Source organism: Xenopus tropicalis, chromosome 4 (assembly GCF_000004195.4).
Source record: "Xenopus tropicalis strain Nigerian chromosome 4, UCB_Xtro_10.0, whole genome shotgun sequence".
In the NCBI taxonomy this organism is placed as follows: domain Eukaryota; kingdom Metazoa; phylum Chordata; class Amphibia; order Anura; family Pipidae; genus Xenopus; species Xenopus tropicalis.
In genome coordinates this window covers 14464957-14479628 of record NC_030680.2, presented here as the reverse complement: position 1 = coordinate 14479628, position 14672 = coordinate 14464957, and the positions used below count along the sequence as shown (strand labels likewise).

General features: G+C 47.2%; 1 protein-coding gene across 1 annotated transcript; it reads right to left on the bottom strand.

Annotated features, from left to right (window-relative positions):
• Positions 1–7472: 7472 nt before the first annotated feature.
• fadd (Fas associated via death domain) lies at positions 7473–10888 on the bottom strand. The gene is made up of 2 exons (XM_002934068.5): positions 10307–10888; positions 7473–8301 (listed from the first exon to the last, which is right to left on the bottom strand). Exons 1-2 carry the CDS (start codon positions 10593–10595, stop codon positions 8024–8026), a joined length of 567 nt encoding a protein of 188 aa, XP_002934114.2. The 5' UTR covers positions 10596–10888; the 3' UTR covers positions 7473–8023.
• Between the last annotated feature and the right edge of the window lie 3784 nt (positions 10889–14672).

The window sequence follows — 14672 nt, the reverse complement described above, 5'->3', positions numbered from 1 at the left end:
AGACCAGAGGGCACATGTAATTACTGTCTGCTTCCATTTAGAAATGAATCTGTATAGAAATTTGTTTTATCCCCTGTGGCTGCCGAAGCAATGAATTGTCCTAATCGTGCGCTGCGAGAAAGCGGTATCCTAAGCGTGTCCTCTCGCTGGAAATATGTTCCATGTACAAGTTAAATACACCACTGAGGTCTTCCTTGTTATATTTGGCATGTAGGAAGTAATATTCTGAGACGATTTTCAATTGGTCTTAATTTTTTTAAATTATTTCAATAATTGTTCAGCAGCTCTCCAGTTTGGAGTTATAACAGCTATCTGGTTGCTAGGGTCCAAATTACCTTAGCAGCCAGGGAGTGGTTTGAATGAGAGACTGATATATAAATAGGAGAGGGACTGAATAGAAAAAAAGTTATAAAAAGTAACAATAACAATAAAATTGTAGCCTCACAGAGCAATAGTTTTTTTCGCTGCCGGGGTCAGTGACCCCCATTTGAAAAAGGCAAATAATACAAAAACTATAAGAAATAAATAATGAAGACCAATTGAAATGTTGCTTAGAATTGTTTATTCTATAAAGGAGAGTTATGGTAGGCTAATGGCAGTGGCATGAACACCAGTGGGGGCAGGGGGTGCAACTGCAGGGGATACTGGTAATTCCAATGTATTGTTTATATTGGGTAATTTAGTTTATGGCCTGTGAATGCCTCTGGACTCTCGGTAGCTGCTTTTCTTGCTGGTACAGACTATTTTACTACATTTTTCTGACCAGCCTTAATGACACACTATTTTTGGGTCCCAGCAGACAACAGAAAAGAACAACACGGGTAGGGTAGCCACGCAGAGTGCTGGCCTATTTGAACTTTGTGTTTCCAAAAGACAGGGAATGTGGGGAATGTTAGGAATTCTGTGCCACTGCTGCGGGGAACCTTATTCTGCTCTTTCAAGTTACCTGCAGTAAAACTGTCGGAGCAGCAGTTCTATAGTGAGACTCTGTTGTGTTCATGTGTAAATCTGGATGTTTGCTCTTTTCTCAGCTTTGTGATTATTAACCCAAAAATAGAGCTCTGCCATTTAAGTTACCCTTAGACTGATGCTACACGGCGCTGATTTTCGGCCTGTGGATAAACACAGACTGAAAATCCGCCCCTATGCTTAAAAAATCCTACCCAGAGTTATTGCGCCAGCCCAGGTTCAGGCAGATAAAGGGGAATTTAGCGTGATGCTGCTCGCATTTGCAGTTTTACATCGAATTTTGCTCAGTGTGACTGCACCTGACCCAATGTAATAGCTCCGTCTTTAAAGAGTGTGCATCCACAGTCCGAGAAATTGCCCGGTGTGGCAGGGGCCTTAAGGTGCCCGTATACCTTAAGATCCACTCGAGGGACCGTGTTTGCGGCCTCGCCAAGTGAGCGGATCTTAGCGTGTATGGCCACCTTAAGTAGTAAGCTCTGTTGCGTGCTGAGCCCATTGGTGCTTCCTAAAAGTGGCCATACACATTATGATCTCATGTTGTGAGAATTGGATCTTCTCCCGATATGCCCATAGGAACCATCAGAGCAAGGAACGCATCAATGAGCCAAAGCAGTCCAAGATCCAATGGAAAATCAAACTTGCCTGATTGAGATTTGGTAGCTAAAATCTGCCCGTGTTTGGCCACCTTAACTTGCATGTCTAAATTAAACATAACGACAGGCACAGAGACACCTATGCCAGCCCTTCATGAATATAGCATAGAATAAAGACAAGAGAGGACTGACCCCCTAAGTGTTACTGGAGACACTGTACTAGCCAGTTACGGATTTTAAAGACAATACAGTGGGCTTCCGTGTTGAGAGATGGTCCCCATACACGGGCCCATTCTAGCTGCCGATATGGGTCCCTTAGACCGATTCGGCAGCTAATTGGCCCGTGTAGGGGCACTACCGATGGACCTGCCTGACCAATATCTGACCTGAAATCGGCCAGATCTCGATCGGGCAGGTTAAAAAATCTAGTCGGATCGGGGACCACATCGGCTTGTTAATCCAGCCGACTTTGCCTATACCCCCCGTAATAATTTGATCGTTTGGCCCCAATTAGCCTGGATTCTCCCGATATCACCCACCCGTAGGTGGGGGATATTGGGAGAAGATCCGCTCACTTGGCGACATCGCGGATGGGCACCTTTAGTTTGTTCACTAAGGGGCAGAGTCTCTAAAGAATATTTTCTTTTCTCTCAAAGCACCATGTTAGCTCCTACACAGCAGGCCCGGACTGGCAATCTGTGGGTTCAAGCAAATGCCAGAGGGGCTGCTGTAAGGTGCCATAGACACTCACTATTTATTGGGCTGGTGGGGGGGCTGTTTGTGCCTCTGGGTACTGGGAATGCCAGGGGGGCTGTAAGGTGCCACAGACACTCACTATTTATTGGGCTGGTGGGGGGGCTGTTTGTGCCTCTGGGTACTGGGAATGCCAGGGGGGCTGTAAGATGCCATAGACAGTCACTATTTATTGGGCTGGGGGGCTGTTTGTGTCTCTGGGTACTGGGAATGCCAGGGGGGCTGTAAGGTGCCACAGACACTCACTATTTATTGGGCTGGGGGGGCTGTTTGTGCCTCTGGGTACTGGGAATGCCAGGGGGGCTGTAAGGTGCCACAGACAGTCACTATTTATTGGGCTGGGGGGCTGTTTGTGCCTCTGGGTACTGGGAATGCCAGAGGGGCTGCTGTAAGGTGCCATAGACACTCACTATTTATTGGGCTGGTGGGGGGCTGTTTGTGCCTCTGGGTACTGGGAATGCCAGGGGGGCTGTAAGGTGCCACAGACAGTCACTATTTATTGGGCTGGGGGGGGGGGCTGTTTGTGCCTCTGGGTACTGGGAATGCCAGGGGGGCTGTAAGGTGCCACAGACAGTCACTATTTATTGGGCTGGGGGGGGGGGGCTGTTTGTGCCTCTGGGTACTGGGAATGCCAGGGGGGCTGTAAGGTGCCATAGGCAGTCACTATTTATTGGGCTGGTGGGGGCTGTTTGGGCCTCTGTGTACTTGAAATGCAAGGGCCTATTTTTAATCCTAGTTTGTGCCTGCCCACACATATATAACACACACAAAGGCAAATAAAGAGGGCTGTGTATGCTGAATAACATATTCCCGTAGATGTTACTGAACATATACAAGAAAATAAACACGCCATACTTTTTCCACGTAAAAGCCCAAATGCATGGGCCGACTGGCTGGACAAACTGGTCTTTCTCTGTCATCAAATCCTTTATTTATAGATTCCTGTTACATTTCTTCTCATGGATGAGCTGGACCTAGATATTCCAGGCTACTCGCAAATCCTCTTCCCCAAGTGTAACCACATTGTCTTCCCATCTCCAATAACTTTTCTAGGAAATGAACCTCAAATATAGATAAAGCACCATATAAATCAGAATCAGGGCCACACAAGCTAAATATATGGAATTCCTTACTGTGTGGGTGTCTGAAAATCTGCAAATGGTTTGGGGAGATGTAACCTATAAGCATAGGCAGAGGTAACAGGGCTGGAACTGGGGGTGGGCAGGAGAGGCATATGCCTAGGGCACAATGGTGGTGGTGATGGGGGTGCTAGGCACGTTCAAAACAGGAACATTCCCAAACTGGAATATATATATCAGTAAATATTGCCCTTTTACATCCTTTCCCTTGAGCCGCCATTTAGGATTAGGGGGGCAGACAGTTAGTAGCACAGACAATGGCTTTTTATCCCATAACTGTTTCTAATCAGAGAACATCCACAAATAACAATGGCTGCAATCAACGTGGTACAATTAGCAGCCGTCGGTTCCGACAAGCCGATGTATGGCTGGCAGGCGCTGAAACTGACACGGGAGTGGGAGGATCCTTTTATGGATCGTTATTTTGCAACAAAGAAGTTAAGTGCCGGAGAGAGAAAAACAATGTGTAATTGGGAGGGTTATTATTTATATCAGTAACTGATTTCATTAAGGAGGAAATAGAAAGCAGCTGATGAGTTGGCACCCAGTGGCTTATGGGCTCCTGGGGAAATTTAATACTGCCCCCCCTCCCATGCCATCAGTTTGCAGCATTGCAGGCCTCACTTGGCTGCAGGTAGCCCAGTAGGGGAGAGGCCCCCAGTGCAGTCAATGTTCCCCTGATAGTTGCGCCACTGGTGTCACGGCTTTGGTGCAGTGGTGACATTTTGTAGCTCAACTGGCAGTAATTGCCCGGTCAGCAACAAACTGTGAGCAGATTTCCCCTTTAACCCCCTTCAGTCATTGCACAGGTCACCTTGCTGCTTGCATTTAAGCACTTTCCCAAAGTAACAGAAAGGCCCACAGTGCTTTGCAGCGGCAAGTTTGCTGTTTTTGGCCAGCTGCTCTCTCCGTCCAGGCACCTATCCAGATTACTATTGGATACGCCTGGCTTTAAATACTGTAAATCAACATTAAATGTGTTTTTGAAAGGAAACTCTTGGGCATGACACAGGCCATAGGCATTTACTGATCAGTAAGGCATGGAGCACGTGACTAACCATATTCACTGCCAACTCATATTACCTCCATGTTGTGCCATTGACCCAAGGGAAAGCAGCTGATATGGTTCCCACATTTCACATTTTGCTCAGCATGCTGGGAGCTGTAGTCCAGCACCTTTAGACCTGTGTGACATATGTACAGTATAACAATGCAAAATTGCTCTTCTGGGCACTTTTTTTTTTTTATAATCTAGATTTAAGTGTAACCTGAGTGCCCCCTGCTGTTCACTCAGCGCAAGGGTCAGCCAGAACAGCAAAAGCTTATTTTACTGAAGCAGGAAGTGCCTTTTAGTGTTTCCCTGCTCAGATCTATCCTCTTGACAGGGAGGATAAAACTGAGCAGCAGTGCCAGGCCCAGTGTAAGTGTGGAGAGGGAGGTTAAGCTTCATGCATTGCATTCAGTTGCAGAAAGCCAAACGAGGGGTAAAAGGAAAGGGGTATATGCCCAGTGCCCCCCTTTGTTTACGTCTTAGGCATGTACCTTTACTGCCTGCTCCTATTTCTAGCTCTGAAGGCAGAACTGCAGGGGGGGGGGCAGTTAGCTTACACATTCATAATAAAACTGCTAGTATTATCAAATCTAGAAAAAAAAAAAATATATAAATTGCAAAAGTGTTCAAAAGAGCACTTTTGCATTTTCAAAGTAACTAGGCAACCTAATAGTCTCATGAAGCTCCATCTGTATGGTTATACCCTTGCGCTTTTACCTTTCCACTACTCATTCTCCTAAGATAAGGGCTGTGTACATTAGGGCTTGGGTCTGACATCACTCGGATGACATCAGGGTTATATACAGACAGGAGCGTATAGCAGTGGGAGGGGCAATAAGGCCTGGACTGGACTTTGACACCGAGAGGACTGGGATAGATTCCCAAGGTCTTTGCAACCAGGAGCAAGTTAAAGGGACACCCTGATTTGAAATAAAATTCACCCTCTGAATAAATGTAAAGCAGTTTGTATGGGGCTGTATCTGCCCCCTTAGGGGTGTCCCCCAAATTTCTGCCGTCCCTCCTTTATACTAAACTAATGACCTGTCCACTTCCACCGGCCGACTGAACGAAAAGGAAGGGCTGGTTATTACATGGGCGTGAGCTCTGACACCATTTTATTATAGGGACACTTTATTTCTTACATTACTCCTAGAATTCATAGGGTTACAATTCATGGTACAACCCACTCCTATCAACATAGAGACAAGGGGGATTTTGCTCTGGCTAAAGATATTATTGTGCAGGGGATAGTCCTGCTGCCCCATGCTAACTGCCACCTCTGCTTCCAAATAAAGCATTATTTAGCAGTACCCCTTTAATCTCCCTGTGCCTTTAGATTGTAAGCTTTATGGATCAGGGACAGGCTGTGCCTGAAAAAGACTATATTTAACACAAGAGTATAATAAGTAGCACTATATTATAATGATAGTTTGCTACAGGGGAGCCGTGTAACCGTTGAAAACTGAATTCATTCTACAGGGTGTTGGTGCATTAAGAAAAATGCAGGGATTTGGGTAGAATGGCTAAATATGGAATTTATTTCTGGCTGCTGAAACGCTTTGGGGACAGGGTTGGGTTCGGATCCTCAGTAAGCTCCACTGGGACAGGCGCTGGTGTGAATAATTGCACATTCCCTATAACGAGCTGCACAACACGCTGGCGCTGTATAAAGGATGAGAAGCATCATTTGGCTTTATTATTTGTTGTTTAATTAAGTGCTGAGTAGATGCTGGATAACTGCTGCCCTCTTGTGGAATAATGGGGCTATGGCTTTCCTTCCAGTTTCTTCTGACTTGGCACTGAGAGTTTATTCAAGGGGGAATAAATGGGGTTGGATATTGTGGAGATTTCAGCCTATACAATTAAAGTGTTGAACTTTTAGTTTGATATAGAGGTCTTGTAACCCACAGCAACCAATCAGATCCTGCAGATGTTGCACTAAACACCCCACTGACAGACGGCAGAAGACTGGAGAACCTGCTAGTAGCCTATACTTTAGTACAGGTATGGGACCTGTTATCCAGAATGCTCGGGACCCAGGGTTTTCCGGATAAGGGATCCTTCTGTAATTTGGATCCCCATGACTTAAGTCTGCTAAAAATCATTCAAATATTGAATAAACCCAGGATTGTTTTGCTTCCAATAAGGATTAATTATATCTTAGTTGGGATCAAGTACAGGTACTGTTTTATTATTACAGAGAAAAGGGAATCATTTAACCATGAAATAAACCCAATAGGGCTGTTCTGCCCCCAATAAGGGGTAATTATATCTTAGTTGGGATCAAGTACAGGTACTGTTTTATTATTACAGAGAAAAGGGAATCATTTAACCATTAAATAAACCCAATAGGGCTGTTCTGCCCCAATAAGGGGTAATTATATCTTAGTTGGGATCAATTACAAGGTACTGTTTTATTATTACAGAGAAAAGGGAATCATTTAACCATTAAATAAACCCAATAGGGCTGTTCTGCCCCAATAAGGGGTAATTATATCTTAGTTGGGATCAAGTACAGGTACTGTTTTATTATTACAGAGAAAAGGGAATCATTTAACCATTAAATAAACCCAATAGGACTGTTCTGCCCCCAATAAGGGGTAATTATATCTTAGTTGGGATCAAGTACAGGTACTGTTTTATTATTACAGAGAAAAGGGAATCATTTAACCATTAAATAAACCCAATAGGACTGTTCTGCCCCAATAAGGGATCATGGGTGGGGTTTTGGTATAACTGGGCTGGGACGTGCTTGGATGGGGTGTTTGCTGGCTGGGTGTTAGCGCTGAAAACTTTCCCGAATGTCAGCAACATGTTTCCGGCAGCCAGGGAAGTTCTGATAAAGTGGGTAAATATCCATCAGGGAAGTAAAGATGTTGCTGAAACGGAATTTTAGAGACTTTCAACAGCTCTGATGAGATTATAAGGATTTGGAGAAACAAATTTCATGTAAATTGAGACTAAAAATGATTCCAAAGTTCTTTATAAACAGAAAATAGAAATGCCTGGGAATCTGCAAATGTTCATAGAATTTATGAAAGATTTTTATTACTAGGCAAACCGGAAAAAAAATCAAGAAGAAAAAAGTTTTATAAATAGGGCCCCCACGTTCCAGTTGCTTTGGTAAGTCAGTACAGGGTTTATTTACTAACATGGGTACCCAACTGCACAGCAATTAACTTTGAATTTAGAGAATGAAGATCCAGGTAGTTGCTAGGGGTAACGGCACCTATGTATTATGTAACAGTAATATTTACAGGTACCTGTAACCTTAATGGTAACTTGGGTAATAATTCATTTAGTGCCTGACTGGGCCTCCTAGGGCCCACGATATAGAGTGATATCCATGGGGCACTCTGAAACACATTAGAAGACATAGGTGCATAAGTTAGCTTGTCTATACCAGCCAATCAGATCATTGTAGCCAATTTTTCAAAATATGTTAGGCCCCTCCCATGTGTCATAATGGGAAGTTGCCTCTGGCCTATCACATTATGTCCAGACTGGTCAGGGGCTGCCTATGAATGGCCTGAGCTCTGCTTTTCTAGAACCTTATCCCGGACTAATTTCATTTTACAGTTCAGCAGTGCTTGGAGCAGGTTCTCCATATTGGCACGCTCCCCCATGTTGTCCTTCCAGCTCCTCAGGCACCGATACAGCTGCTCCCGCATGTTGTTTGGATTTGCCCCAACGATGCGGTCGATTGTAACATCCGAGACACCCAGCCTCCGCACCAGCATTTTCCAGTCTCGCCCAACGTTATCACATATGACATCAAAGGCGTAGTCCAATGAATCTGCAGTAATGAAAGAAACTATAGTTAAAGGCACCATCCCCAAGTTATCGACCCTCAAGTTACTGAGGTTGAATTGCCCGTTGGGCCCACTGGAAGGCCATCAGCTATGGGGCAGTGCTGCCGCAGGAAGCCGCTGAGGGGCAGGGGATGGTTAGGATGATGGGGTGTAATGGGGTAAAATGTTATGTTTGTAGCTGCCATCAAGGGGGTACAGGGGGTATCAGAGTCAGGGGCTCATTAACAGCAGAGAGCCCCAAGAGACAAGAATGTGCAATTCATGGGTCAGGGAAGGGGTGGGGCTTGCAAGGAAGTAGGCAGGATTTAAATGGATTGTGGGTGTGGTTTCAGAAAAATGAAGTGTGTCCAGGGCCAAGTAAACTCAGGCCATTTTTTGTGGGGGGCATTCCGTTAGTTAGCTGGTGACAGTCTTAGGAGGAGGGCACTGCTAACTTAGTCAGTTCTGATGGCGGCCCTAGTTACATAACTGCGCCTGTGATTACGTCTTGGGCCATTTTCTTTAGGGCAAAGATAGACGGGGTGACTTTTAAAATATCCAGTCGCAGTGACTAACTGTGAGAGCTATAATGAATGTGACTAGTACCATGTGATCGCCTACAAGCTTGCTATCTGCTGTGACTGGAGGTTTGTAAAATTGCGGCGACCAATCGCAGTGTCTGTCTTCACCCTTAGTGGGAGGGGGCCAAATTGGAACGTTTTAAGGGAACTATGCTGTCCCCACCACCAGTCTTTTACTGACTCTGTGTAGTGCTACTTTTAGTTATCCGAGAATGGAGAGCAAAGAGTTGCACCTCTCTATATACATATAAAGGGTTGGCATGGGCAACGTATGGGTGTACCCTTGCATGCCCCATCAGGAGCACTGAGGAATGCTATAGGTGCTAGGGAGTCCTGTACATACTGGTTGGGATTAGTGTGCCCCTGGTGTAATGGTAGATGTGCCCACTAGATCTATGCAGTTGGTCTTACATAAATCATTTATGGGCATGTTGGGTTCTATTTGATTCTAGCCAGGGTAATTCAGTTTGGGACGGTTTATCTCAGATCCTCCCACACAGACCAATTTAGGGCTCAGTTTGCAAAATTGGGCCTGGTCAGAATCGGACTGGAGGTCCAGGGGCCCCCGGTCGTGAGCGTGTGATTCGGCAGCTTATCGGCCCATGTAGGAGCACAAACGATGGGCCTGCCCGACCGACATCGTTCGGGCAGGTTAAAAAATGTAGTCGGATCGGGGACCGCATCGGCTTGTTGATGCGGTCCCCTGAACCGACTGCGCCTATTACCGGCATTCTAATTCGATCGTTTGGCCCCAGGGCCAAACAACCGAATTAGCCTAAATTCACCCGATATCGCCCACCCGTAGGTGTATGGCCACCTTTAGAATGAAGTGGTGCATACTGGAGAGGGATGGAGGCAGGGTCCCCTAAGCACCCCTCATTTGTGTTTCATTCAGAACGTACAAACTGGGGTGCATTTGTACTCAGGTGAGCTGCACTCTGCACCTTGCCCCCGATTTTCAAATTTGCAAATCCCACCCTCCCCCCAGAGAAAAAATGCCCACTTTAACGGAGCTTCCATTTGAAGCAGCGTAGGTGGTTTTCCACGGTGAGGGCAGTGAGGTTGGAGAATGCCCTTCCTAGTGATGTGGTAATGGCAGATTCTGTTAATGCCTATAAGGCTAATGCCAGATGAGGCGTAGGGCAGATATTTTCGGCAAGTGGAGAAACGCTTTTCCGCTTGCCGAAAATATCCGCCCTACGCCTCGTCTGACATCAGCCTAAGAGGGGCCTGGATGGGTTCTTGAACAAGCATAGTATCCAAGGCTATTGTGATACTAATATCTACAGTTAGTACTAGTGGTTGTATATATAGTTTATGTATGTGAGTGTATAGATTGGCAAGTATAGGTTGTGTGTGCTGGGTTTACTTGGAAGGGTTGAACTTGATGGACTCTTTGATGGTCTTTTTTCAACCCTATGTAACTTACCTCTTTCCTGTGTCCCTGGGGCCCCGGTGCTGCCAATGCATTTTGTTTTGTAATCGGCCACTTCGGCCACCAGATCATGCCGATTGATGGAGCCCAGCAGCTGTATGAGGTAGTCGACGTTCTCCCCGGAGATTTCCTGCCGTTCCAGCAGCAGGCTGAACAGGTCGGTGGCGCTGCGGACGCCCTCCAGTTTCTTTTTGCCCAAATCCCGGCGCAGGAACTTTAGGCTGCTGAGCTCACTCTCATTTAGCTTGTTAGAGATCTGGAGCAGCGTGACTTGCAGATCCATGGTGAGAGGCCGCAGTCGGGCAGCTTGGGGAGGAAGCTCAGCTTGTGGGAGAGGCTGGAGTCACCAGGCCTTGCCTTTCACTTTCATTTCTTTCCCTCAAGTGAAATACGAGCACCATTCACACTCCCAAGGAAACGGCCTTTTAGTATAAATGAAGCTTTTTCTAACTGAGTAGGTTTTGGGACAAACAGAAAAGTTTTCTTTTTCCTCTCCCAGCCTGCCCTGCTCTCTCTTTTACAACCTGCCCCCACACAACCAGGAAGTGTTCAGCTCGGCCCTGCCTCAGCTATCTCCACCCCCAGCCTGCACATCACAGATAGGGCTTACTGTGCGTATCTGTGCCAGCAAAATACCAACCATATTGAATATCTATGTCCGTTAGACACATGTTATACATAACATGTAATGTTTATATGCAGTGAGGTTACTAGAAGCTACTGGTCCCCACAGCATAATCATTTAGGGTGAAAACACACGGAGCTACTAGAAGCAGCTACTTGTCGTGGCTACTAAAAAAGACAATGCTGATCATTTAGGGCAGGGATACACAGGGAGATAAGTCCTGCCGCAACAAATCTCCATTGTCACAGTGACTAATCTCCCCGCAATCGCCAGTGGGATGGCATATGCGGCGCCTTGAGAGGAAACTTCGGCGCCTTCTGCAAATCGCGGCACCACGGATGCCATCCCACTGGCAATTTATATTCTAGCTGATGGGATGGCACTGCAGGGAGATTAGTCGCCCGCAACAACGGAGATTTGTTGCAGCGTGACTAATCTCCCTGTGTGTCACGGCCCTTACTGATAATTGTCTCTGTGTGTTTTAGCAGAGGCAGCTCTCAGTATTGTCCAAGGCAGGGTATTTTCTGGAGTTTAGTAGCCTTGAAAAAGTAGCTGCTACTAGTAGCCCAGTGTGTCTTCACCCTTAGGGCTCTGGCACACGGGGGAGATTAGTCGCCCGCGACAAAACTCCCTGTTCGCGGGCGACTAATCTCCCCGAGTTTCCATGACCCGCCATCCCGCCGGCGAACATGTAAGTCACCAGCGGGATGGCAGACGCGGCGGGGCGATTTGCGCGAAATCGCACCGCCGCGTCTGCCATCCCGCCGGCGACTTACATGTTCGCCGGTGGGATGGCAGGGGTAGGCAACTCGGGGAGATTAGTTGCCCGCGAACAGGGAGTTTTGTCGCGGGCGACTAATCTCCCCCGTGTGCCAGAGCCCTTAAGCCCGATATTATCGTACAAAACCTTGTTTCGTGTGCGTATATGGCGGCTCGAAAAGGCGGGCAATATCGCAAAGGCTGCGGATATCGGTCGACTCATCGATTTGCCAGGTTAAAAGATTTCGATCGGCGCCATTGAAGGCGAAATCTACATTTAGGGCTGAATCAGCAGCTGCAGGTAGAATTTGTATTGTTTCTACCTCCATATCTGACGATTCAGCCCTGAACATCAATGGCTACGTGTATGGCCACCTTAAGGGTGAAGACACATGGAGCTACTAGTAGCAGCTACTTGCCATGGCTACAAAAATAGACAATGCTGATCATTTACTGATAATTGTCTCTCCATGTGTTTTAGCGGAGGCAATTCTCAGTACTGTCTATGGCAGTGTATTTTCTGTCATTTAGTAGCCATGAAAAGTGTGATACTAAAGTGTGAATTGTGATACTAATATCTACAGTTAGTATTAATGGTTGTATATATAGTTTATGTATGTGAGTGTATAGATTGGTAGGTGTGGGTTGTGTGTGCTGGGTTTACTTGGTTGGGTTGAACTTGATGGACTCTGGTCTTTTTTCAACCCTATGTAACTATGTAACTGCTAAGTAAGTAGCTGCTACTAAGTAGCTCTGTGTGTCTTCACCCTTAGGGCCTGACAGGTAGTGCACCGGCAATCCCCCCCCACCACACACAGTCACAGGTCAGGAAGCAGACCCCTGCTGGGGCCCCTGTACCCCCAGGCCCCCTTAATAATTACGCCACTGGTTGTTCGGGTGAAAACCTTCTGCAAAAACCGGGCAGAATGTTCAGAATTGCACTCAGCAGACACTATAACCCCGCCCCAAGGTCTCCATGTTGCTGCCTGCATGATGATGTCAGCAGATTGCACAATTACGTGGCCAGCGTGCCCATTGATGTCAGGGGGTCTGTTCACTCTATAGTGACACTATTTATATGAGAAGAAACTCTTTCGATGTTGTAGAACTGCACTTAGCTATGTACTCAGAACAGGACTGGTTCTTGCTGTAGATATGCTGCTCTTCCTCTCACTTGTCATAGGCCTGGGGAGTTACAACTCCCTGCAACTCCCAGTAGAGCATGCATTACATCTTTTTCTCTCTATCAGGTGGGCCCTTGCTGTAGGTATAAAGAAAGGGATTCGCCACTTCACATACTTCACAGTCCTTCCAATAAGTGGTTCGTATGTATTTATTTTCTAGACTTCTCTTCATTCCTTCATAGTGCTTAGTATATTTACTACCCTGATGGCATTGGGTTATTAGTACAGGGTATACCTACTCTGCCAGGCTCTCTGTACAGGCTATGAGCAAACGTAGTGGGCTGTTCCTGCTGAATTGTGCTTAGTACAGGGTACTTTGTACCTAAAACGTTTACAGTTCAAATTCAATTTTGTGATGGAATATTTATCCAGTGTTTCTATCTCCCATAGGTTTCTGGCAGCCAAAGTGATTTGCAGACTGAAGTTCCTGCAGTCCCGGGGATATATCCATCGGTGAGTTAATGGTGCTATTAATTTAGGTCCTGGGCCCTAAGGGATATAATACGGCCCCCAGTCCCACACTGGCATTCAAAACAGGCCCTGGCATTCCGAGTACACAGAGGCCCAAACAGCCCCCCCAGCCCAATAAATAGTGACTGTCTATGGCATCTTACAGCAGCCCCTCTGGCATTTGCCAGATTTCACAGCAAGACCTGAACTGACAATCTGTAGGTCCTGGCAAATGCCAGAGGGGCTGCTGTAAGATGCCATAGATACTCACTATTTATTGGGCTGGGGGGGCTGTTTGGGCCTCTGGGTACTGGGAATGCCAGGGGGGCTGTAAGGTGCCACAGACAGTCACTATTTATTGGGCTGGGGGGGGCTGTTTGTGCCTCTGGGTACTGGGAATGCCAGAGGGGCTGTAAGGTGCCACAGACACTCACTATTTATTGGGCTGGGGGGCTGTTTGTGCCTCTGGGTACTGGGAATGCCAGAGGGGCTGTAAGGTGCCACAGACACTCACTATTTATTGGGCTGGGGGGCTGTTTGTGCCTCTGAGTACTGGGAATGCCAGGGGGGCTGTAAGGTGCCACAGACACTCACTATTTATTGGGCTGGGGGGCTGTTTGTGCCTCTGGGTACTGGGAATGCCAGAGGGGCTGTAAGGTGCCACAGACAGTCACTATTTATGGGCTGGGGGGGGCTGTTTGGGCCTCTGGGTACTGGGAATGCCAGGGGGGCTGTAAGGTGCCATAGACAGTCACTATTTATTGGGCTGGGGGGCTGTTTGTGCCTCTGGGTACTGGGAATGCCAGGGGGGCTGTAAGGTGCCACAGACAGTCACTATTTATTGGGCTGGGGGGGCTGTTTGTGCCTCTGGGTACTGGGAATGCCAGGGGGGCTGTAAGGTGCCACAGACAGTCACTATTTATTGGGCTGGAGGGGCTGTTTGTGCCTCTGGGTACTGGGAATGCCAGGGGGGCTGTAAGGTGCCACAGACAGTCACTATTTATTGGGCTGGGGGGGCTGTTTGTGCCTCTGGGTACTGGGAATGCCAGGGGGGCTATAAGGTGCCACAGACAGTCACTATTTATTGGGCTGGGGGGGCTGTTTGTGCCTCTGGGTACTGGGAATGCCAGGGGGGCTGTAAGGTGCCACAGACACTCACTATTTATTGGGCTGGGGGGGCTGTTTGGGCCTCTGTGTACTGGGAATGCCAGGGGGGCTGTAAGGTGCCACAGACACTCACTATTTATTGGGCTGGGGGGGCTGTTTGTGCCTCTGGGTATTGGGAATGCCAGGGGGGCTGTAAGGTGCCATAGAAAGTCACTATTTATTGGGCTGGGGGGGC

Excerpts from the sequence above, each read along its gene's own strand:
- fadd (XM_002934068.5), bottom strand. The coding sequence starts at position 10,595 with ATGGATCTGCAAGTCACGCTGCTCCAGATCTCTAACAAGCTAAATGAG. Across the intron at positions 8,302-10,306 it reads CCCAGGGACACAGGAAAGAG|ATTCATTGGACTACGCCTTT; the intron begins GTAAGTTACATA and ends TCATTACTGCAG.